Consider the following 23,328-nt stretch of genomic DNA (forward strand, 5'->3'; position numbering starts at 1 on the left):
GTGTCACTATATAAAAGGTCACGGACGGTTTTTATTCAGTGTAAAGGTCCCTACATAATGGCTGTGTGTATCTATTGGTCCTTACCCTAAATTGGACACTTACACTGATATCAGTACTGGCCAATCCCCTCTAAAGTATTAATTCCTGCAAAAAGAAATGAACTGTACATTTTACATTTAATGTAGTAGGAGTCAATGGTTTTGTTCTCTTCAATTGAGATAAAAATTTGACTCCCTTTACTCCCTTGTGTTGTAACGCAAAAACGATATACTGTCAAAATGTACAGTTCATTGCTTTTTCAGGAATTAATACTTTACCACAACTACTTGAAATTATAGGACATTATGACAATTCAAATTATAGATTTTAACAAACACTGCATATCCAGGTATTTCTTGAATACACAATATTTAGAATTTGTTGGTTACTTGGATAGGTTCAAGTACAAACACACAAACAATGCACTGCACTATAGTGTGTCTAGCTTACGCTAACTTTCAACAACCGTTCCTAGCTTACGCTAATTTTCAACAACCGTTCCTAGCTTACGCTAACTTTCAACAACCGTTCCTAGCTTACGCTAACTTTCAACAACCGTTCCTAGCTTACGCTAACTTTCAACAACCGTTCCTAGCTTACGCTAACTTTCAACAACCGTTCCTAGCTTACGCTAACTTTCAACAACCGTTCCTAGCTTACGCTAACTTTCAACAACCGTTCCTAGCTTACGCTAACTTTCAACAACCGTTCCTATTTTACGCTAACTTTCAACAACAGTTCCTAGCTTACGCTAACTTTCAACAACTGTTCGATGGAAACAAAAGGAAAGAAAGAAAATACAGAACCAATTGAAAATCACATAAAATCACATATGAGCACAATATCACAAATGTCACAGGCTTCAATTAGAGGCACACATCTCAATCGCACTCCACACTGCCCTTTCACACCTGGACAAAAGGAGCACCTATGTGAGAATGCTGTTCATTGACTACAGCTCAGTGTTCAACTCCATAGTGCCCACAAAGCTCATCACTAAGCTAAGGAACGTGGGACTAAACACCTCCCTCTGCAACTGGATCCTGGACTTCCTGACGGGCCATCCCCAGGTGGTAAGGGTAGGCAACAACACATCTGCCACGAAGATCCACAACACGTGGGCCCCTCAGGGGTGTGTGCTCAGTCCCCTCCTGTACTCCCTGTTCACCCACAACTGCGTGGCCAAGCACGACTTCAACACCATCATTAAGTTTGCTGACAACGGTGGTAGGCCTGATCACCGACAATGATGAGACAGCCTATAGGGAGGAGGTCAGAGACCTGACAGTGTGGTGCCAGGACAACAACCTCTCCCTCAACGTGAGTAAGACAAAGGAGATGATAGTGGACTACAGGAAAAGGAGGGCCGAACAGACCCCCATTCACATCGGCGGGGCTGTAGTGGAGCGGGTCGAGAGTTTCAAGTTCCTTGGTGTCCACATCACCAACAAACTATCATGGTCCAAACACACCAAGAAATTCATGAAGAGGGCACGACAATGCCTTTTCCCCTCAGGAGACTGAAAAGATTTGGCATTGGTCCCCAGATCCTCAAAAAGTTCTACAGCTGCACCATCGAGAGCATCCTGACCAGTTGCATCACTGCCTGGTATGGCAACTGTTTGGCATCCGACCGTAAGGCACTACAAAGGGTAGCCCGTACAGCTCAGTACATCACTGGGGCCAAGCTTCCTGCCATCCAGGACCTATATATTAGGCGGTGTCAGAGGAAGAACCCAAAAATGGTCAAAGACGCCAGTCACTCAAGTCATAGACTGTTCTCTCTACTACCACAAGGCAAGCGGTACCGGAGTGCCAAGTCCAGGTCCAAAAGTCTTCTTAACAGCTTCTATCCCCAAGCTATAAGACTGCTGAACAATTAATCAAATGGCCACCCGGACTATTTACATTGACCCTCCCATTGTTTTTACACTGCTGCTACTCGCTATTATTATCTATGCATAGTCACTTTACCCCTACCTACATGTACAAGTTACCTCAACTAACCTGTACCCACGCACATTGATTCGGTACAGGTACCTCTCTAGAAAGCCTCATTATTGTTATTTTATTGTGTTACTTATTTACATTTTTAATTTTTAACTTTAGTTGAGAAAATATTTTCTTAACTCTATTTTCTTAAAACTGCATTGTTGGTTAAGGGCTTGTAAGTAAGCGTTTCACGGTAAGGTCTACACCTATTGTAGTCGGTGCATGTGACAAATAAAATTTGATTTGATTTGAAATCAAACAACATAAATATTTACCTTAATATTTACAACTTGATGGAGATAATATATGCCATTTAGCAGACGCTTTTATCCATAGGGACTTACAGCTCATTCACATATATTATTCAAAATACACTGTATTAATCTGCAGTAACAATAACCTTTTTATGTTGGTCTAAAGCCGTGTGTAATATACATTGGGACCAGACTTTCATCTCAGACCCGGCTCACAGCACACAACTGGTGTGGTGAAGGAGTGAGGGTGAACCCCAGGGATGGTGTGAGGTCCAGATCATCCTCTGTTACCCCGGGAGGAGGAGAGAAACAAAATCTCTGCAGGAGGGAGGTGAAGAAAAGGAAGAGCTCCATCCTGGCCAGACCCTCTCCTAGACACACCCTACGACCTGCGAGGGTGACCCCAGTGAGATTAAAAAATATATAGCATAATTATAATAATAATATGAAAGCTGTCCAAAAAGCTACTTTGATTTCTCAATTTGATTTCCCTTCTCCATGCCCAACAAAATGTAAATGTATATGTTAAAATGAATGCACCTGCATAAAAGGCATAGAGGAATCACAGACGTCCCCTGCAGTGAGAGAATGGCAGAGAGCTGTTACTTGTGTATTCAGAATGACAGTAATCACCTCTGACAGCTTTTTGTCAGGTCCAAGGTTTTTCTCTGTGACGTTAGTGCATGCAACTCTTATAACACAACATCAAAAGGGAACCGCTATGGTCAACAATTCTTTGTGTTTACATATTTTAGCTGATTCAGGATGTCTTTACCCTAATGTTGACTAATCAGACAAAAATATGGACAACCAGGACTCTCGAGTGGTGGTGTGAGGGATGGACATGGATCACTGCATCAGTGTAGGGCAGGTTCTTCCTGTTCTCTACCAAGGCCTGACGACTTCCTATGATCATGCTTATCTCCTCTGGGAACCGATGTGGAAAAAAGACAGTGCCAATGTTCCTATAAACCATAGGTGAAACATTAATCGGAATGATCTTTAGCCTGGTGTCAGTTAAATGACCTGTGTTTTAGGTTGGCCTCTTGCCAATGTTTACGGCTAACACCTTAATTGTCTCTGTGTTTTATGTCACTATGTAAAAGGTCTCAGACGGTTTTTATGCAGTGTAGCCCTTTCCTGCAATCAAATGACCTAGTGGCCTCAAGGTTAAATGTTATTAATATCTTTCATAATTTCATAATTATAAAAAAAAAAATTTTTACATCCGTAGAAAATCTGGTGTTTCTATGTTAAATGGTTTTGATATATTTCAGCCTTCTGTGATGTATATTAAGTGTAATATTGGGATGACCAGCCATAAAATAGCGCAATGTATGTCACAACAGGTGTATATATATGGGTCATGACAGTGTTATGATCAAATAATGACAGGTTATGACAAGTTATGTCAGATGTTATGACATATTATGACATGGTTATTGACCGTGTCCTAGTGTGTTATGACACTGGGTGTCAAGTAAAGTAATGGTCCCTACGTGAACTTACAATGTATGTGGGTGCACTTGACATCAGACCCCATCGAAGGGTTGTCACTGTGGTGTCAGTACCAGCAGCAAGCAGGTTGGTCACAGAAGATATCAGGTTGTTTTCATGATAGTGAGAGTCTTTATTTCCTGATTCATGGGTAACACATGAGTACTTAAAGGAATAATCCAAACCCAGAAATACAAATCATGAAACTCCTGTCGATTTGGTGAAAGCCTATGTTCTATCAGTGGGTAACAAAGACCCAATTCCTATGATTTAACTTCTAAGTGGTCCGTCACTGAAATCAGGAAATCGTCTAGGAACGTATCATAGCTACATATTTCCATACTTGAAGGAAGTCAGAGGTAGTTTTGCTAGCCAATGCTAACTAGCATTAGCGCAATGACTGGAAGTCTATGGGTATCTGCTTACGGGTATCTGCATGTGAATGACGCCTAGCGGAGGCAGAGAAAATAGGAATCAGCTCTATTTTGCCGAACTCCGCTTCAGAGTTTTGCTTCCTGTCTGGAAAGTGCTATCGAGCAGATTCCTATTTTCTTCGCCTCGGCTAGGCGTCTTTCACATTTACAAGCATCGCTTACCGCTCCGCCTGGATAGATAGATATAAGTCCAGCTACCACAGTTTTGACCTTTATTTACGTCCAGCAATGGCCTGTATGACTGAGTTAAGGCCTAATCTTGGCACAGCATACATCTGTTAAGCCTCAATTGATACCCATAGACATCCAGCCATTGTGCTAATGCAAGTTAGCATTGGCTCACGAAAGTACCTCAAACTTCCTTCATACGTGACACAGAGACATAAAAATGTTATCCACGAGTTCATCAATAGACTGTTTTAGTGCTGGAGACAATGAGGTTGAAAAGGCATACCTTCTCTTTCTGCTTTTGAACAAGGAACGAGTCGTCTACACATCTGAAGGTTAAGAGTCTCCTTCAGTCCACTGGCCAACTCCTTTCCATCCTTCTGGTTGCTGTCAACATCTTTCAGCATTCGACTATTTATCCACGGGCCCAGCCATGGAAAGATGTTGTGGCTCAGCTGGTAGAGCACGGTGCTTATAACGCCAAGGTAGTGGGTTCGATCCCCGGGACCACCCATACACAAAAATGTATGCACGCATGACTGTAAGTCGCTTTGGATAAAAGCGTCTGCTAAATGGCATATTATTATTATCTCACCGTACAAATAAGTAAATGTGAATAATTAAATGTTTTGAGTACAGTATACTTATATTCTATGAGAACTTTAGAGTGAATGTGAAAACAGTACCTGAATAGATGCAGAACCTGTAAGGCGTAGGCTGTCATTGGCCCTGTCCACCATGCCTTGGAACTGGGCTTCAAAGAATTCAAACCCCATGCCCCTTTCTTGCCCATTCCAAAGTCCCGAAGGTTCATCAGGGAAAAGCGTCTCATCTTTCTCCACAAGTCTCCAATGGCAAACAGAATCACTGTGGAAATAAAGGGAGTTGGAATTATCTCAAGGAAACAATGTGTGATAATGCATAAGTGAAGTTCCAAAACGATATTATAACCGCGATTGATAATAGACAGTACTGTGCAGCCGTCTTCATCGACCTGGCCAAGGCTTTCGACTCTGTCAACCACCGCATTCTTATTGGCAGACTAAATAGCCTTGGTTTCTCAAATGACTGCCTCGCCTGGTTCACCAACTACTTCTCAGATAGAGTTCAGTGTGTCAAATCGGAGGGCCTGTTGTCTGGACCTATGGCAGTCTCTATGGGGGTGCCACAGGGTTCAATTCTTGGGCCGACACTTTTCTCCGTGTATATCAATGATGTCGCTCTTGCTGCTGGTGACTCTCAGATCCACCTCTACGCAGACGACACCATTTTGTATACATCTGGCCCTTCATCGGACACTGTGTTAACAAACCTCCAAACGAGCTTCAATGCCATACAACAATCCTTCAGTAGCCTCCAACTGCTCTTAAACACTAGTAAAACTAAATGCATGCTTTTCAATCGAACGCTGCTGGCACCCACCCACCCGACTAGAATCACCACTCTCGACGGGTCTGACCTAGAGTATGTGGACAACTACAAATACCTAGGTGTCTGGTTAGACTGTAAACTCAACTTCCAGACTCACATAAAGAATCTCCAATCCAAAGTTAAATCTAGAATCGGCTTCCTATTTCGCAACAAAGCCTCCTTCACTCATGCTGCCAAACATGCCCTCGTAAAACTGACTATCCTACCGATCCTTGACTTCGGCGATGTCATTTACAAAATAGCCTCCAACACTCTACTCAGCAAATTGGATGTAGTCTATCACAGTGCCATCCGTTTTGTCTCCAAAGCCCCATACACTACCCACCACTGTGACCTGTACGCTCTTGTTGGCTGGTCCTCACTACATGTTCGTCGTCAAACCCACTGGCTCCAGGCCATCTATAAATCACTGCTAGGCAAATCCCCGTCTTATCTTAGCTCATTGGTCACCATAGCAGCACCCACCCGTAGTCTGCGCTCCAGCAGGTATATCTCACTGGTCATTCCCAAAGCCAACACCTCCTTTGGCCGCCATTCCTTCCAGTTCTCTGCTGCCAATGACTGGAACGAATTGCAAAAATCTCTGAAGCTGGAGACTCTTATCTCCCTCAATAACTTTAAGCATCAGTTGTCAGAGCACCTTACCGATCACTGCACCTGTACACAGCCCATCTGAAATTAGCCCACCCAACTACCTCATCCCTATATTGTTATTTATTTTGCTCTTTTGCACCCCAGTATCTCTATTTGCACATAATCTCTTGCACATCTAGCATTCCAGTGTTAATACTATTGTAATTATTCTGCACTATAGCCTATTTATTGCCTTACCTCCATAACTTGCTACATTTGCACACACTGTATATATATTTTCTGTTGTATTTCTGACTTTGTTTTTTTACCCCATATGTAACTCTGTGTTGTTTTTTATTGCACTACTTTGCTTGATCTTGGCCAGGTCGCAGTTGTAAATGAGAACCTGTTCTCAACTGGCTTACCTGGTTAAATAAAGGTGAAAAAAAAAAAAAAAAAAAAAACTATCCAAAAATCAGTCATTCCTAATTGTTTACCATATCCTTGGTTGGTATCTGTGGACATGCGGGTGACGCCCCTGTCCCCAAATTCCTCTGCATGGTTGACCAGTGCTTGCTTGACTGTCTTGTATCCTGCCAGGATGACCTCTTTCTTGGGTCCAAATTGAACCGTAAGAGCTAGACAGATAAACAAGCAGATAAAATGACTATTTGAGGAGCACAATGAAAATAAGCCTTAGTTAGTCCTCAAGAATTGTTTCACGTATATATCGATATGATTATGTCACCATCTGGGGGCACATATTCAGTCAACTTTTTTCAAACTGAACATCCGTGCCCCTAGGTAGCAACATAATCATACACTGAGTGTACAAAACATTAAGAACGACTTCCTAATATTGAGTTGCACCCCCCCTTTTCGCCCTTAGAACAGCCTCAATTCGTCGAGGCATGGACTCTACAAGGTGTCGAAAGCATTCCACAGGGATGCTGGCCCATGTTGACTCCAAAGCTTTCCACAGTTCTGTCAAGTTGGCTGGATGTCCTTTGGGTGGTGGACCATTCTTGATACACACAGGAAACTGTTGAGCTTGAAAAACCCAGCAGCGTTGCAGTTCTTGACACACTCAAACCAGTGCACCTGGCACCTACTACCATACCTCGTTCAAAGGCACTTAAAGCTTTTGTCTTGCCCATTCACCCTCAGAATTGTACACATACACAATCCATGTCTCAATTGCCTCAAGGCTTAAAAATCCTTCTTTAACCTGTCTCCTTCCCTTCATCTACACGGATTGAAGTGGATTTAACAGGTGACATCAATAAGCGATTATAGCTTTCACCTGGATTCCCCTGGTCAGTCTATGTCATGGAAAGAGCAGGTGTTTTGTACACTCAGTGTAATCTCAAAGTCTTATCTCCTATAGAAACAGTTTTGATAAATGTAGAGAAAACCAAATGTATGCTCACTGCTGTATGGCGCGAAAGAGAGGGATACCATGTGGGAAACAGGTAAAGAGAAAGAGAGGGATACCATGTGGGAAACAGGTAAAGAGAAAGAGAGGGATACCATGTGGGAAACAGGTAAAGAGAAAGAGAGGGATACCATGTGGGAAACAGGTAAAGAGAAAGAGAGGGATACCATGTGGGAAACAGGTAAAGAGAAAGAGAGGGATACCATGTGGGAAACAGGTAAAGAGAAAGAGAGGGATACCATGTGGGAAACAGGTAAAGAGAAAGAGAGGGATACCATGTGGGAAACAGGTAAAGAGAAAGAGAGGGATACCATGTGGGAAACAGGTAAAGAGAAAGAGAGGGATACCATGCGGGTCCACAAAAACTTTGTCACCATGGATTGCCTCAGAACAGATGGGGTCTTCAAAGACACTGCTGTTGAATGAATATAACTATGCACTAGACTAGATGGTGCTGTTGTGTTGGATCCCCAAGATGTATCAGGACAACTGATGCATTTTAAGAAACATTTTATAATTAAAATTGGTGTCATTGTCAAATATTATACATTCCAAAGTACTTTCATTTTAAATACACTGCTCAAAAAAATTAAGGGAACACTTAAACAACACAATGTAACTCCAAGTCAATCACACTTCTGTGAAATCAAACTGTCCACTTAGGGAGCAACACTGATTGACAATACATTTCACATGCTGTTGTGCAAATGGAATAGACAACAGGTGGAAATTATAGGCAATTAGCAAGACACCCCCAATAAAGAAGTGGTTCTGCAGGTGGTGACCACAGACCACTTCTCAGTTCCTATGCTTCCTGGCTAATGTTTTGGTCACTTTTGAATGCTGGCGGTGCTTTCACTCTAGTGGTAGCATGAGACGGAGTCTACAACCCACACAAGTGGCTCAGGTAGTGCAGCTCATCCAGGATGGCACATCAATGCGAGCTGTGGCAAGAAGGTTTGCTGTGTCTGTCAGCGTAGTGTCCAGAGCATGGAGGCGCTACCAGGAGACAGGCCAGTACATCAGGAGATGTGGAGGAGGCCTTAGGAGGGCAACAACCCAGCAGCAGGACCGCTACCTCCGCCTTTGTGCAAGGAGGAGCAGGAGGAGCACTGCCAGAGCCCTGCAAAATGACCTCCAGCAGGCCACAAATGTGCATGTGTCTGCTCAAACGGTCAGAAACAGACTCCATGATGGTGGTATGAGGGCCCGACGTCCACAGGTGGGGGTTGTTCTTACAGCCCAACACCGTGCAGGACGTTTGGCATTTGTCAGGGAACACCAAGATTGGCAAATTCGCCACTGGCGCCCTGTGCTCTTCACAGATGAAAGCAGGTTCACACTGAGCACATGTGACAGACGTGACAGAGTCTGGAGACGCCGTGGAGAACGTTCTGCTGCCTGCAACATCCTCTAGCATGACCGGTTTGGCGGTGGGTCAGTCATGGTGTGGGGTGGCATTTCTTTGGGGGGCCGCACAGCCCTCCATGTGCTCGCCAGAGGTAGCCTGACTGCCATTAGGTACAGAGATTAGATCCTCAGACCCCTTGTGAGACCATATGCTGGTGCGGTTGGCCCTGGGTTCCTCCTAATGCAAGACAATGCTAGACCTCATGTGGCTGGAGTGTGTCAGCAGTTCCTGCAAGAGGAAGGCATTGATGCTATGGACTGGCCCGCCCATCTGGGACATCATGTCTCGCGCCATCCACCAACGCCACGTTGCACCACAAACTGTCCAGGAGTTGGCGGATGCTTTAGTCCAGGTCTGGGAGGAGATCCCTCAGGAGACCATCCGCCACCTCATCAGGAGCATGCCAGGCGTTGTAGGGAGGTCATACAGGCACGTGGAGGCCACACACACTACTGAGCCTCATTTTGACTTGTTTTAAGGACATTACAAAGTTGGATCAGCCTGTAGTGTGGTTTTCCACTTTAATTTTGAGGGTAACTCCAAATCCAGACCTCCATGGGTTGATACATTTGATTTCTATTGATCATTTTTGTGCGATTTTGTTGTCAGCACATTCAACTATGTAAAGAAAAAAGTATTTAATAAGATTATTTAATTCATTCAGATCTATGATGTGTGGTTTAAGTGTTCCCTTAATTTTTTTGAGCAGTGTACATTATTTTATTCCAAATACATCTAAAATAATTGCATGTGACAAGAGAGGCGCACAAACCAGAGGCAAAGCCATGGCAGGACTGGGCAGAGGCCCTGCCATATTGAACACTGGCCCACCCAATCAGGCTGGCTTAAAATATATACAGTGCATTCGGAAAGTATTCAGACCCTTTACTTTTTCCACATTTTGTTACATTACAGCCTTATTCTAAAATTGATTAAATATATTTTTATCCTCATCAATCTACACACAATACCCCATGATGACAAAGTGAAAACAGGTTTTTAGACATTTCTGCAAATGTATTAAAAATAAATATTTACATTATTTACATAAGTATTCAGACCCTTTGCTATGAGACTCGAAATTGAGCTCAGGTGCGTCCTGTTTCCATTGATCATCCTTGAGATGTTTCTACAACTTTACCTGTGGTAAATTAAATTGATTGTACATGATTTGGAAAGGTGCACACCTGTCTAAATAACGTCCCACAGTTGACAGTGCAAAAACCAAGCTATGAGGTTGAAGAGCTCCTAGACAGGATTGTGTCGAGGCACATATTTACATTTTTGTCATTTAGCAGACGCTCTTATCCAGAGTGACTTACAGTTAGTGAGTGCATACATTATTTTTCATACTGGCCCCCTGTGGGAATCGAACCCACAACCCTGGCGTTGCAAATGCCATGCTCTACCAACTAAGCTACATCCCTGCGGGCCATTCCCTCCCCTACCCTGGGCCAATTGTGCGCCGCACCATGGGTCTCCCGGTCGCGGCCGGCTATGACAGAGCCTGGATTCGAACCAGGATCTCTAGTGGCACAGCTAGCACTGCAATGCAGTGCCTTAGACCACTGCGCCACTCAGGAGTCAGATCTGGGGAAGGGTACCCGAAAAATTTCTGCAGCTTTGAAGGTCCCCAAGAACACAGTGTCCTCCTTCATTCTTAAATGGAAGAAGTTCGTAAGCACCAAGACTCTTCCTAGAGCTGGCCGCCTGGCCAAACTGAGCAATCGGGGGAGAAGGACCTTCGTCAGGGAGGTGACCAAGAACCCAATGTTCACTCTGGGAGAGCTCCAGAGTTCCTCTGTGGAGATGGGAGAACCTTCCAGAAGGACAACATCTCTGCAGCACTCTACCAATCAGGCCTTTGTGGTAGAGTGGCCAGTCAGAAGCCACTCCTCAGTAAAATGCACATGACAGCCCGCTTGGCGTTTGCCAAAAGGCAACTAAAGACTCTCAGACCATGAGAAACAAGATTCTCTGGTCTGATGAAACCAAGATTGAACTCTTTGCCTTAATGCCAAGCGTCACGTCTGGAGGAAACCTGGCACCATCCCTACGGTGAAGCATGGTGGTGGCAGCATCATGCTGTGGGGATGTTTTTCAGCGTCAGAGACTGGGAGACTAGTCAGGATCGAGGGAAAGAAGAACGGCACAAAATACAGAGAGATCCTTAATGAAAACCTGCCCCAGAGCGCTCAGGAGCTCAGACTGGGGCGAAGGTTCAGGACAACGACCCCAAGCACACAGCCAAGACAAGACAGGTGTGGCTTCGGGACAAGTCTCTGAATGTCCTTGAGTGGCCCAGCCAGAGCCCGGACTTGCAGACATGCAGGTGTTCCCCAAAAGAGACAATGGAAACAATAGATTTTTAGCAATACTTGATTTATTGAATTTTGTAAAAAAAAAAAAGAGAGCTTAAAATATAGCACAATTTGCGCAGTGCACTGTGCAGCACAGCTGTGGAAAGGCTGAGCACAAGCTCTACATTTAAGCAAATCATACAATACTTGTATAAGATTATACATCATACATTCATTACACTTTACAGCAGTGGAGGCAGGTGGGATGAGCTATAGGATGGACTCATTGTAATGGCTGGAATGGAATTAATGGAGTCAAACATGTGGTTTCCATAAGTATGATCTGTTTGAAACCGTTCCATTTATTCAATTCCATTCCAGCTATTACAATGAGCCCATCCTCCTATAGATTCTCCCACCAGCCTCCACTGCTTTATAGATAATCAAATGCTCCATACATTTATCAGAAGAAATGTAGTCTTACTTTAAAAATGTACATAAAATATTACATTCCACAGAGAGCATTGGCATGGGGCCAATAGGCAAACATTTCTAGTGTATATCCTCCCCTAGTCTTAGTGATTGAGCACCACTCGGTTTGTTTCTGCAGGTCCACTAACATAACACATGTATCTACTAACTTGGTATCAAGTTGGCTCCGTGTGGTCCCCATGGGCGGGACTATCAGGTCTCCAAGACCAGGGCTCAGGAGCTAAGCCATGGGTGCAGGAGACACTGGGCAGCACTGGCCCTCCTCTCGGGCTGGAAGTCCAACATGTGCAACAGGAAGTCAGAGAACAGAGAGGCCTCCTTCAGCAGGAAGTGGTATTTCTCCACCAGCACCTCATACAGACCCCAGGGCCGCAGCACCCCGATACGATGCATTTCACCTGGGAGACCATGCAACATAGAGGAGGCAGAGGAAAGAGAGAGGAGGCAGAGGAAAGAGAGAGGAGGCAGAGGAAAGAGAGAGGAGGTGAAACAGAGAGGAGGCAGAGGAAAGAGAGAGGAGGTGAAACAGAGAGGAGGCAGAGGAAAGAGAGAGGAGGTGAAACAGAGAGGAGGCAGAGGAAAGAGAGAGGAGGTGAAACAGAGAGGAGGCAGAGGAAAGAGAGAGGAGGTAAATAGAAGGAAGCTTTTTGACTTGGAAAGAAAAAGTATTTGTTGTAGTTTTGTCTTAACTAAAACACTATGATTCGTCACATCAAAGAGTCCTTTCTCTATGTTGGAATAAGCAATGTCCTTCACTCACCTCTGCGATTGAAGTACTCAATGGAATATTTGCCAGACAAGGCGACTGCTGCTGGGATTTTGCCTAGAAGTTCTATTATGTGAGCGATGTGGTCTGGAGGAAACAGAACCGAAACCTCAATGGATAAACAATTAAGCAAAGTCACAAAGTGGACACAATGTTATCTCCATCGAATCCCGTGTCAATATTTGCCACGCCTAATATCAACATACCTTCCTCTAAGGAAAAGGTCTTCCCAGCTCTGGGCTCAAACAATGAATCTCCAGTGACCAATTCAAAAGCCTAGAATAAAAAGAAGAAGAATTGAATTGCCAGGAACTATTCTGCAGTGGCATCTACTAAGCTTAGTGCTAGTGGGGTGGGTACATTTGTAGACTGGAAGAGTAACTAAACGGCAGGAGAGGTAAATGATCCAAGTGAATCAGAGGAGACCGGAGAGATCATGGTTGTACTTCAGTGAAGCTGCAAACAGATGCAGACTATAAGTGTTGTTAGTGATGGTGGTTGTGTCTCTCACCATGCAGGCTACACTCCAGATGTCTGCTGGTGGGCCGTAGTCAGAGCCCAATAGAACCTCTAGTGAGCGGTACTGACGGGTCTGGATCTCCTCACAGAAATGTTTGTACTGGAATGTCACACAGAGCAAAGGCACAGTGTAAATACAGTTCTGATCCCAGGGCAGTATTCCACACTAGTCCCTCTTATTTTGGAACCAACGACTGAGTATGAATGGAGGTTCAGCAACGGTTCATAAAGATGTCGGAATTCAGATATGACGTCATTGTTTTAGCACTATCCACAGAGTTTTTAGATTATAATTCGCAACATGGTTCAATGTGCCAATAAACCAGCACAATCACATTTTTCAAATTGGCCTCGTCTTGGAGCTAAAATTGGGATCATGTATTTATTAATTTTTTATTTAACCAGGCAAGTGAGTTAAGAACAAATTCTTATTTACAATGATGGCCTACCAAAAGGCAAAAGGCCTCCTGCGGGGACGGGGATTAAAAATAAAAATATAGGACAAAAACACACATCACGACAAGAGACACCACAACACTACATAAAGAGAGACACCACAACACTACATAAAGAGAGACACCACAACACTACATAAAGAGAGACACCACATAAAGAGAGACACCACAACACTACATAAAGAGAGACCATAGACAACAACGTAGCATGGCAGCAACACATGACAACACAGCATGGTAGCAACACCACATGACAACAACATGGTAGCAACACAACATGGCAGCAGCACAAAACATGGTACAAACATTAATGTGCACAGGCAACAGCACAAAAGGGCAAGAAGGCAGAGACAACAACACATCAAGCGAAGCAGCCACCGATGCATACTGTGCTAATGACGATAAAAAAACAGAGTAATGGAGATCAATATAAAATACGGCAAAATTAGCAAAATAGGCATTTGTGAGAAATGCATGGGGGCCGTCACTTTTATGCACCTGCGCTATTACTGACTGATCAATACCCACCACCCAACAGGAGCTTCCCAGGTCAGCAATCTTTACTGTGACCTCCTTCAGACTGATGGGAGTCACCAGCTCCTTCTCTGAATAGACAGTAAGAGATAAACAACATGCAGTAGAGGGTTATGATCTGATTTAAACACTTCAACAGCATCCTAGGCACAGTAAAGTGACAAACAGGCAGAATACACAGTACATCTAAATCTAAAGGTGACATAGAAACAGAATACTAGCCTTCAGTAAAGTGTAATGTGCAGTAAACAGATTTATCATCTGGTCCGCTCAGTCATGACCTTACAGAGTTCTAGAACATATGTAGCTGAACAGTATGACCTTACAGCACAGGTGTCAAACTCATTCCACGGAGGGCCGAGTGTCTGCAGGCTTTTCCTTTCAATTAAGACCTAGACAACCAGGTGAGGGGAGTTCTTTACTAATTAGTGACCTTAATTCATCAATACAAGGGAGGAGTGAAAACCCTCAGGCTCTCTGCCTTCCGTGGAATGAGTTTGACACATGCCTTATAGAGTTCTAGAACATCTGTAGCTGAACAGTCATACGACCTTGCAGAATTCTAGAAATTCTGTAGCTGAACAGTACTCAGTCATAAGACCTTACAGAGTTCTAGAACATCTGTAGCTGAACACTAATGATCAAGTACAAGGGACTACACAGCTGATTCAAATAATCAAAGCCTGATGATGAGTTGGATATTCGAATCAGCTGTGTAGTGCTAGGGCAAAAACCAAAACGTGCACCCAGGGATGGCCCCAGGATCGAGTTTGGGAAACCCTGTTCTAGAACATCTGTAGCTGAACAGTATTCAGTCCATAGAGAGCCTATTAAATTACTATTCTACTATTCTAAATAATTAGTATTCTAATTCCTAATTCTATGACCTTACAGATTTCTAGAACATCTGTAGGTGAACAGTACTCAGTCATATGACCTTACAGAGTTCTAGAACATCTGTAGCTGAACAGTCATATGACCTTACAGAGTTCTAGAACATCTGTAGCTGAACAGTCATATGACCTTACAGAGTTCTAGAACATAGAGTACCACAGTATGAGTCATAATACCCATAGAATCTAGCGGTCAAACAAGGAAATGGTTCCAATCGTTTTTCCACCATTCATTTTTCCCATAGGGGATTTTATATATGTATATATGCAAGAAAAAAATAACATATGGGGGATTGGAAGTGATACAGACAATTACATTGATGGAAGTTACAATATATCTGCAATATTAAAGCTGATCTACCTCCTAATAAAACATTTAAAAATTGTTAAAAAAAGAATCTCTGGATTAACTATCTAATGTTAGCTCAATTTAGCAATGAATAAATTGGCTACATTTCTTTAAACTGACAATTCTTTGAACTGTCTTTTGTTTTAAATTTTTAATTGACACAATACCTGTTAGCAAAGGTGTCATCTAGAGATGGCGTGCAGGAGCTTGCAGGGATTTGTAGTCTTGCATGATGTCTACTTTGGTAGCATTTTAGAATCTGACAGTAAATAGAGCTGCATATATTGATAAAAGTCACAGTGTCCGAGAGAGATTTACATGCTTATCAAAACGTCACGCCAGGGTAATCCTACACAAACACAGCCCTTATTTTAAGTGTTCCTAAAATTCCCTATGGGAAAAATGAATGGTGGAAAAACGATTGGAACCATTTCTCTGTTTGACCGCTAGGTTTTATGGGTATTATGACACCTCCACTGTGGGGCTCTATTATGTAGCTGAACAGTGAACACTACCTGCTCTACTCCTTGACTTGGCGTTTCCCCCAAGGAATGGAGGACATGCGCTGCCCCCTGCTGTCTGTTTTGGGATCTGCTCCTCCATACATAGCAGTAAATTTTCAGGCTTGATGTCTGTGTGGATGATTTTACATTGAGTGTGCAGATAGTCCAACGCCTGAAGAACCTACAGGGAGAGAGTGATGGCACTGTTAACCTGAAACAACTCCTGCATCAAACTAAAGATGCATCCAGACAGTGTGGTGATATCGATAATGACGTTTCTCCTCATCTCCTCCAATGAACTCTGTCACTCTCTTACCTGAGCAATGACCTGTTTGACCCAAGACAGCGATAGCCCTGGGTTTCCAAAACAGACCTGCCAACAGCAGAGGTCTGGTCCCAGCAGCTCCAGCACTAGGCATACGTCTACACACAGGAGGTCAAGGAACCAAACACGTCTGAACTTTGACTGTGAGACTGTCAGATAGTGTGTGTGTGTGTGTGTGTGTGTGTGTTTGTGTGTGTGTGCATGCGTTTGTGTGATGACTGTGCAGTCTGGGGAAGGATACGGACTCCGTTGACCCCAGCTATCTTGAACTCATCCAGCAGTTGGACTATCCTCCGGCTGTGGGGGTGACGGGCAGTGGGACCACTGGCCTGAGGGAGAGGGGGGTGAGAGAGGTCAGGCTCAGAGTCCGGACTATACTGACCGAGAACTTGTAAAAAATAATGAACCTTGAAAACATGGTGGGTGTGAATAAGTCTGGCAGAGAAAGATAAATAACATGAGGGGGACTAAGAGTAAAACTAGTTATTACTGAGGCGTTAGGGGGTGAGGACGAGAAAGTGATGGAGGAGGAAGTAAATAACCTAACGTGAAAAATCAGAAAGGGAGAAGAAGAGACTCACACAACGTAGCAGAGTCAGTTCATCTTGCCCAGCCTGTGTGAATCCTTCTCCACTCTTCAAAACCTTCACGGCCACTCGTCTGCCCAACCTTCACACACAGAGCTTCGTTTTACTCACACTGCAGCATTTTCTATATGCCAAGAAGGGGATATTTGAGTATATGCTCACACAGCAACATAGTGAATGTACCTGAGGTCCAAGCAGAGCCAAACAGTGGCAAAGTATCCCCAGCCCAACTTAGACAGAACCTGGTATCTCCTGTTGAAGGTGTCTCCAATGTGAACAGGGTGGTACCCCCCTATTGAAACATACAGTGTGAGAACAAATAGCTGTTACACCTCGAACTGCTGTATTTACTGTATGTCAACAGACTATGACAGCAAGATATGGAAGGAGAAAGACAGAGTGAGTATAGCGGTAGGTAGGGCAACAGGTAGCCTAGCTCTTAAGAGCATTGGGCCAGTAACCGAAAGGTAGCTGGTTTGAATCCCTGAGACGACTAGGTGAATCTGTCTATGTGCCCTTGAGCAAGGCACTTAACCCTAATTGCTCCTGTAAGTCGAGCTGGATAAGAGCGTCTGCTAAATGACCAAAATGTAAATGTGGAGTCATAACGGACCATGGCAGTATTCTCGGGGATCCTCTCTGTCCAGTGACTCCTCTGGCTCCAGCTGTTCCAAACGACTCAGCTTATGAAGTCCGTTGGATGTCCCAGGTTCACTGCTGCAACACATACATTCCAATACACTTACTGTACACTCATACTGTACACACACACACTGTCAGCCTGTGTGATCCTACACAGGGCAGAGATGTGACCCCACTGTCAGCCTGTCTGATCCTACACAGGGCAGAGATGTGACCCCACTGTCAGCCTGTCTGATCCTACACAGGGCAGAGATGTGACCCCACTGTCAGCCTGTCTGATCCTACACAGGGCAGAGAGGTGACCCCACTGTCAGCCTGTCTGATCCTACACAGGGCAGAGATGTGACCCCACTGTCAGCTTGTGTGATCCTACACAGGGCAGAGATGTGACCCCACTGTCAGCCTGTCTGATCCTACACAGGGCAGAGATGTGACCCCACTGTCAGCCTGTCTGATCCTACACAGGGCAGAGATGTGACCCCACTGTCAGCTTGTGTGATCCTACACAGGGCAGAGATGTGACCCCTCTGTCAACCTGTCTGATCCTACACAGGGTAGAGATGTGACCCCACTTTCAGCCTGTCTGATCCTACACAGGGAAGAGATGTGACTGGAGTGAGATTACTTTTAGACACTTCCCTGGCTGTTCACAGGGAGACACAGCCGGCAGGACTCAGAATGGGATTTGGACATACCACTATAGTCTTTAGCCAGAGCGACTATGTGTACCTCACTGTCCCGTCATAGAAAAATGTAATTAGGTAAAATTCATTAGGATAGGCTGTATCAGGTAAGTGTACTATAAAAACTGCCTTGGTGTTTGTCTTGTGCAGTAGTGGGGGGCATTATTTTATTAATGCAGCAGTGTTTCTTAACTAGAACCAAAACATGTGATCATATTACTCCAGTGCTAGCCTCTCTACACTGGCTTCCTGTTAAGGCTAGGGCTGATTTCAAGGTTTTACTGCTAACCTACAAAGTATTACATGGGCTTGCTCCTACCTATTTCTCTGATTTGGTCCTGCCGTACATACCTACACGTACGCTACGGTCACAAGACGCAGGCCTCCTTATTGTCACTAGAATTTCTAAGCAAACAGCTGGAGGCAGGGCTTTCTCCTATAGAGCTACATTTTTATGGAATGGTCTGCCTATCCATGTGAGAGATAGCTATACTCAGGGTAGTAAGTTGGTGTTGATATCCCTCTAGTGGTGTGGGGACTGTACTTTGACAAAGTGGGTGGCGTTATATCCTACCTTGTTGGCCCTGCCCGTTTGGCCCTGTCCGGGGGTATCGACGGACGGTGTCACAGTGTCCCCAACCCCCTCTGTCTCAGCTTCTAGTATCTATGCTGCAATAGTCTATGTGCCGGGGGGCTAGGGTCAGTCTGTCCTATCTGGTAAAATTATCCTGTCTTATCTGGTGTCCTGTGTGATCTTAAGTATGCTCCCTCTAATTATCCCATCTCTCTCTCTCTCTCTCTCTCTCTCGCTCTCTCTCTCTCTCTCTCTCTCTCTGTCTCTCTCTCTCTCTCTCTCTCTCTCTCTCTCTCTCTCTCTCTCTCTCTCTCTCTCTCTCGTCAGGACTTCCTGGCCTGATGACTCCTGGCTGTCCCCAGTCCAACTGGTCGTGCTGCTGCTCCAGTTTCAACTGTTCTGCCTGCGGCTATAGAACCCAGACCTGTTCACCGGACGTGCTACCTTGCTGTTTTTGACTCTCTCTCTCTCTCTCGCTCTCTCTCGCTCTCTCTCTCTCTCTCTCTCCCTCCCTCTCTCTCTCTCTCTACCGCACCTGCTGTCTCGACCTCTGAATGCTCGGCTATGACAAGCCAACTGACATTTACTCCTGAGGTGCTGACCTGTTGCACCCTCTACAACCACTGTGATTATTATTTGACCCTGCTGGTCATCTATTACATTTTGAACACCTTGAAGAACGATCTGGCCTTGATGGCCATGTCCTCTTATAATCTCCACCCGGCACAGCAAGAAGAGGACTGGCCACCCCTCAGAGATTGGTCCTCTCTAGGTTTCTTCCTAGGTTCCTGCCTTTCCTAGCCACCATGCTTCTACATCTGCATTGCTTGCTGTTTGGGGTTTTAGGCTGGGTTTGTGTATAAGCACTTTGTAACATCTGTTGATGTAAAAAGTGCTTTATAAATACATTTGATTACATTTGATTCCCCACCTAGAAAGCTTTCACCTGGAATTGTTTATTTATGTCTGAGAAAAAAACACTTTTCACCCCATATGATCTATTACACAACACAAGTATAATAAAACATATACAAATATGATGATATGACAAAATAATTCAACAAATTGTGAATGAATAAGCCTTTCCATACATTATAATATGTCCATACATAGTTATAATCTGCTTTAGGAACATCTACCCAAAATATTTCACCTTCTTTATTACTTTTCCAAATATATCATGACATTAGTGATAGTCAAAATCTGTTACATTTGTGAACATCTAAATCAACATTTGGGCCATTTAAACAGTGTGTGTCCCTCCTATAGATAAGGGGAGAAGTGCTATGTAAAGGGCTCGATATTGTCGTTCTGAGCATATGCAATGTCTCTGCCTCCGACGTAAAACAAATGTTTGACTTCTACACAAATGTACTTCTTTACTTATTTTAGGTTTAATGAAGTGTGTAGGCAGTGCTGTAAAGTACTTAAGTACAAATACTTTAAAGTACTACTTAAGTAGTTTTTTGGGGTATCTGTACTTTACTTTACTATTTATATTTTTGACAACTTTTACTTTTACTTCACTACATTCCTAAAGAAAATAATGTACTTTTTACTCCATACATTTTCCCTGACACCCAAAAGTACTCATTACATGGTTTGCTTAATATAGGGAAATTGAAATGATTTTACTTTTACTTTTACTTTTGATACTTAAGTATATTTAAAACCAAATACTTTTAGACTTGTACTCAAGCAGTATTTTACTGGGTGACTCTCACTTTTACTTGAGTAATTTTCTATTAAGGTATCTTTACTTTTACTCAACTATGACAATTGGGTACTCTTTCCACCACTGTGTGTAGGTCACATTCTTTATCGCATGGCTTTATCGCCCGCTCTAGACAAATTCAGTGATTGCTTTGCCATGTCTGTGCCGTGAAGCAGTCGAGCTGGATAAATGTTTTTCTAAAGACCACCCCTTTGACGTTGTGTTGCAGTGAAGTGATAGAAATGGGTGTAATGATGCATCCAACCACCAGAGGGCAAATACACGTTTATTCGACAGAGGACGTTTACATGGTTCTAGGAAGGTCTGGATGGCTGTCTTCTAACTTATAAAACGGTCGAAAATCAATAAAATAATTAATGTAAACACATGCATATTTTTTTAAGTAATTATAGTGCCCGATTTCGGGGACTGTCAGTTTAAGATTAAGGCAAAGATATACATTGGTTTCCATTTACTGAGGCAGGTTCAATCCCTCACAGGGTTAAAGTCCTCAGGCAATCTCAATGCCGCAGGTTAAGACCCTCTAAATCGTAAGAAAATGTGTCAAATACAGGAGTGACTATCGATCACGATCCAGAGTGGTGAATAGGTAACAGGCTCAACCCATGATGAGGACACTGCATCAGAGAGCTGCACCTTTCAACAAGTAATAATAATAATAATCTGTGTACAGAATGTCTCTCTACAATCTGTAGTCTATGGATCATAACAAGTGTAATCCAAATTGACTGTTCTGAAAGGAGCAGGTGTAAAGTGTTGAGAATAAATTATACTTACGGTTTCTGGGCCACCTGTACAGAAGTCTGATCTGAATACATGATTGAATAGGACACAGCCTGTAGAGAGTAGAACTCTGACTGACTGTGACCAGTTAGCTGTGTTTATGCATGAGGAGCAAGCTGGGTCTAAACATGGAAATCCCCAACTCACTCACTCACTCACTCACTCACTCACACACACCCTCTCTCTCTTTCTCTCTCTTTCTCTCTCTCTCTTTCTCTCTCTCTCTCTCTCTCTCTCTCTCTCTCTCTCTCTCTCTCTCTCTCTCTCTCTCTCTCTCTCTCTCTCTCTCTCTCTCACACTCTCTCTCTTGCTCTCTCTCTCTTTCTCTCTCTCGCTCTCTCTCACTCACTCTCGCTCTCTCTCTCTCTCTCTCTCTCTTTCTTTCTCTCTCTCTCTCTCTCTCTCTCTCTCTCTCTACCGTGTGGTATATCTGTCCACACCCACATGAAAAAATACTACAGTTTACTATAGAATACTACTGTACCTACTACAGTTTACAATTCTATAGTAAACTCATAGTATACTGTAGAATACTATACTACACATTGTATTATCCCTCGATCATGTGTAGTACTTACTATAGAATATTGTAAATACTACAGTAATGTCTGCAAAAACATTACAGTCCACAAAACACTACACTTTTTAAACTATAGTAAATACTACAGTATTTAATTTGCATATACCTTGCCCATTTCCCTGCCCCATATCGCAATTTGTGTCACCCATAACTGAGAAACCGACATGCCAAGCATAGACCATATTGTGTTCCCTACAGGTTATAAAAATGAGCAGAAGCTCTGAACTATCCGTTCAGACCCCAGTCCTACCTACCTACCTACCTACCTACCTGCCTGCCTGCCTACAGGTTATGGAAAATGTGCTCTTTTAGTATTTCTCCAGTAGGTTTCCTGAAGGAAAAAGCCTCCACTTCTATGTCAGAGATAATAAAACAGAAACACTACAGTAAATACTACAGTAATATCTGCAAAAAAACTACAGTAAATACTACAGTAATATCTGCAAAAAAACTACAGTAAATACTACAGTATAGTACAGTCCGCAAAAACTCTAGAGTAAATACTACAGTATAGTACAATCCGCAAAAACACTACATTAATTACTATAGTATATACAGTACTACAGTTTTATTTTACTACAGTATTTATACTATAGTTAACTGTCAATATGAAGTATACTACAGTAAACACTACAATGAATACTACAGTATACTACAGTAAACACTACAGTGAATACTACAGTATACTACAGTAAACACTACAGTGAATACTACAGTAAAGTCTGCAAAAACACAACAGTGAATACCATAGTATACCGTAGTATTTTTTCATGTGGGCAGCTGTGACAGGATAGAGGAAACGACAGCTGTGTAGGGTTACTTTGGAGTTTAATTCCAGTCCAACAGACCGTGATCTCACAGGCACGCCAGGGCAACCCTTTTCCCACCATATGCACATAATGAACAGTATAATATTTCAACACAAGCAAGCACGAGAGTATTGCACGGGACACTGACAATTCCATGAACAGTTTATGCTTGTCAACCCGGTAAATTGGCTGTACACTACAATAGATTTGTCCTTCTATAATGCAGTCATCAAGAGATGTATTTAATAATCCAGGCCTAATTTTTTATTTTTTTATTTATTTTTATTTCACCTTTATTTAACCAGGTAAGCCAGTTGAGAACAGGTTCTCATTTACAACTGCGACCTGGCCAAGATAAAGCAAAGTAGTGCAATAAAAAACAACACAGAGTTACATATGGGGTAAAAAAAATAGTAATAGCTAGCCTATCTCTGATTTGATCTAATTAGGCACTATAAAAGTAGATGTCTCAAAAGTCCTACGATATATGGGCTATATCAAGAGAAGTGAACTTGTGTCATAGAGTTCACTTGTGTGGCAGTTGCTGGATATGGTGGAAAGTAA

The 23,328-nt window shown here is 43.2% G+C and overlaps 2 protein-coding genes across 2 annotated transcripts; both read right to left on the reverse strand.

The window, feature by feature from the left end:
• Window positions 1-1,894: 1,894 nt before the first annotated feature.
• Window positions 1,895-7,181, reverse strand: LOC311148173 (cytochrome P450 2K1-like; the record flags this gene model as incomplete). Its single annotated transcript, XM_084185059.1, has 6 exons — window positions 1,895-2,675; window positions 2,927-2,954; window positions 3,104-3,213; window positions 3,813-3,923; window positions 6,887-7,027; window positions 7,175-7,181. 6 exons carry the CDS (start codon window positions 7,179-7,181, stop codon window positions 2,488-2,490), a joined length of 585 nt encoding a protein of 194 aa, XP_084041185.1. The 3' UTR covers window positions 1,895-2,487.
• A 5,059-nt stretch (window positions 7,182-12,240) lies between these two features.
• LOC311147896 (SRSF protein kinase 3-like) lies at window positions 12,241-21,410 on the reverse strand (the record flags this gene model as incomplete). The annotated part of the gene is made up of 12 exons (XM_084184730.1): window positions 12,241-12,425; window positions 12,788-12,880; window positions 13,000-13,069; window positions 13,305-13,412; window positions 14,296-14,372; window positions 16,059-16,227; window positions 16,363-16,469; window positions 16,613-16,700; window positions 16,953-17,040; window positions 17,142-17,250; window positions 17,572-17,675; window positions 21,370-21,410. The coding sequence occupies 12 exons, from the start codon at window positions 21,408-21,410 to the stop codon at window positions 12,241-12,243; spliced, it is 1,239 nt and encodes a 412-aa protein (XP_084040856.1).
• Window positions 21,411-23,328: the final 1,918 nt, after the last annotated feature.

This window comes from Coregonus lavaretus (assembly GCF_964263955.1).
Source record: "Coregonus lavaretus genome assembly, chromosome: 20".
In the NCBI taxonomy this organism is placed as follows: domain Eukaryota; kingdom Metazoa; phylum Chordata; class Actinopteri; order Salmoniformes; family Salmonidae; genus Coregonus; species Coregonus lavaretus.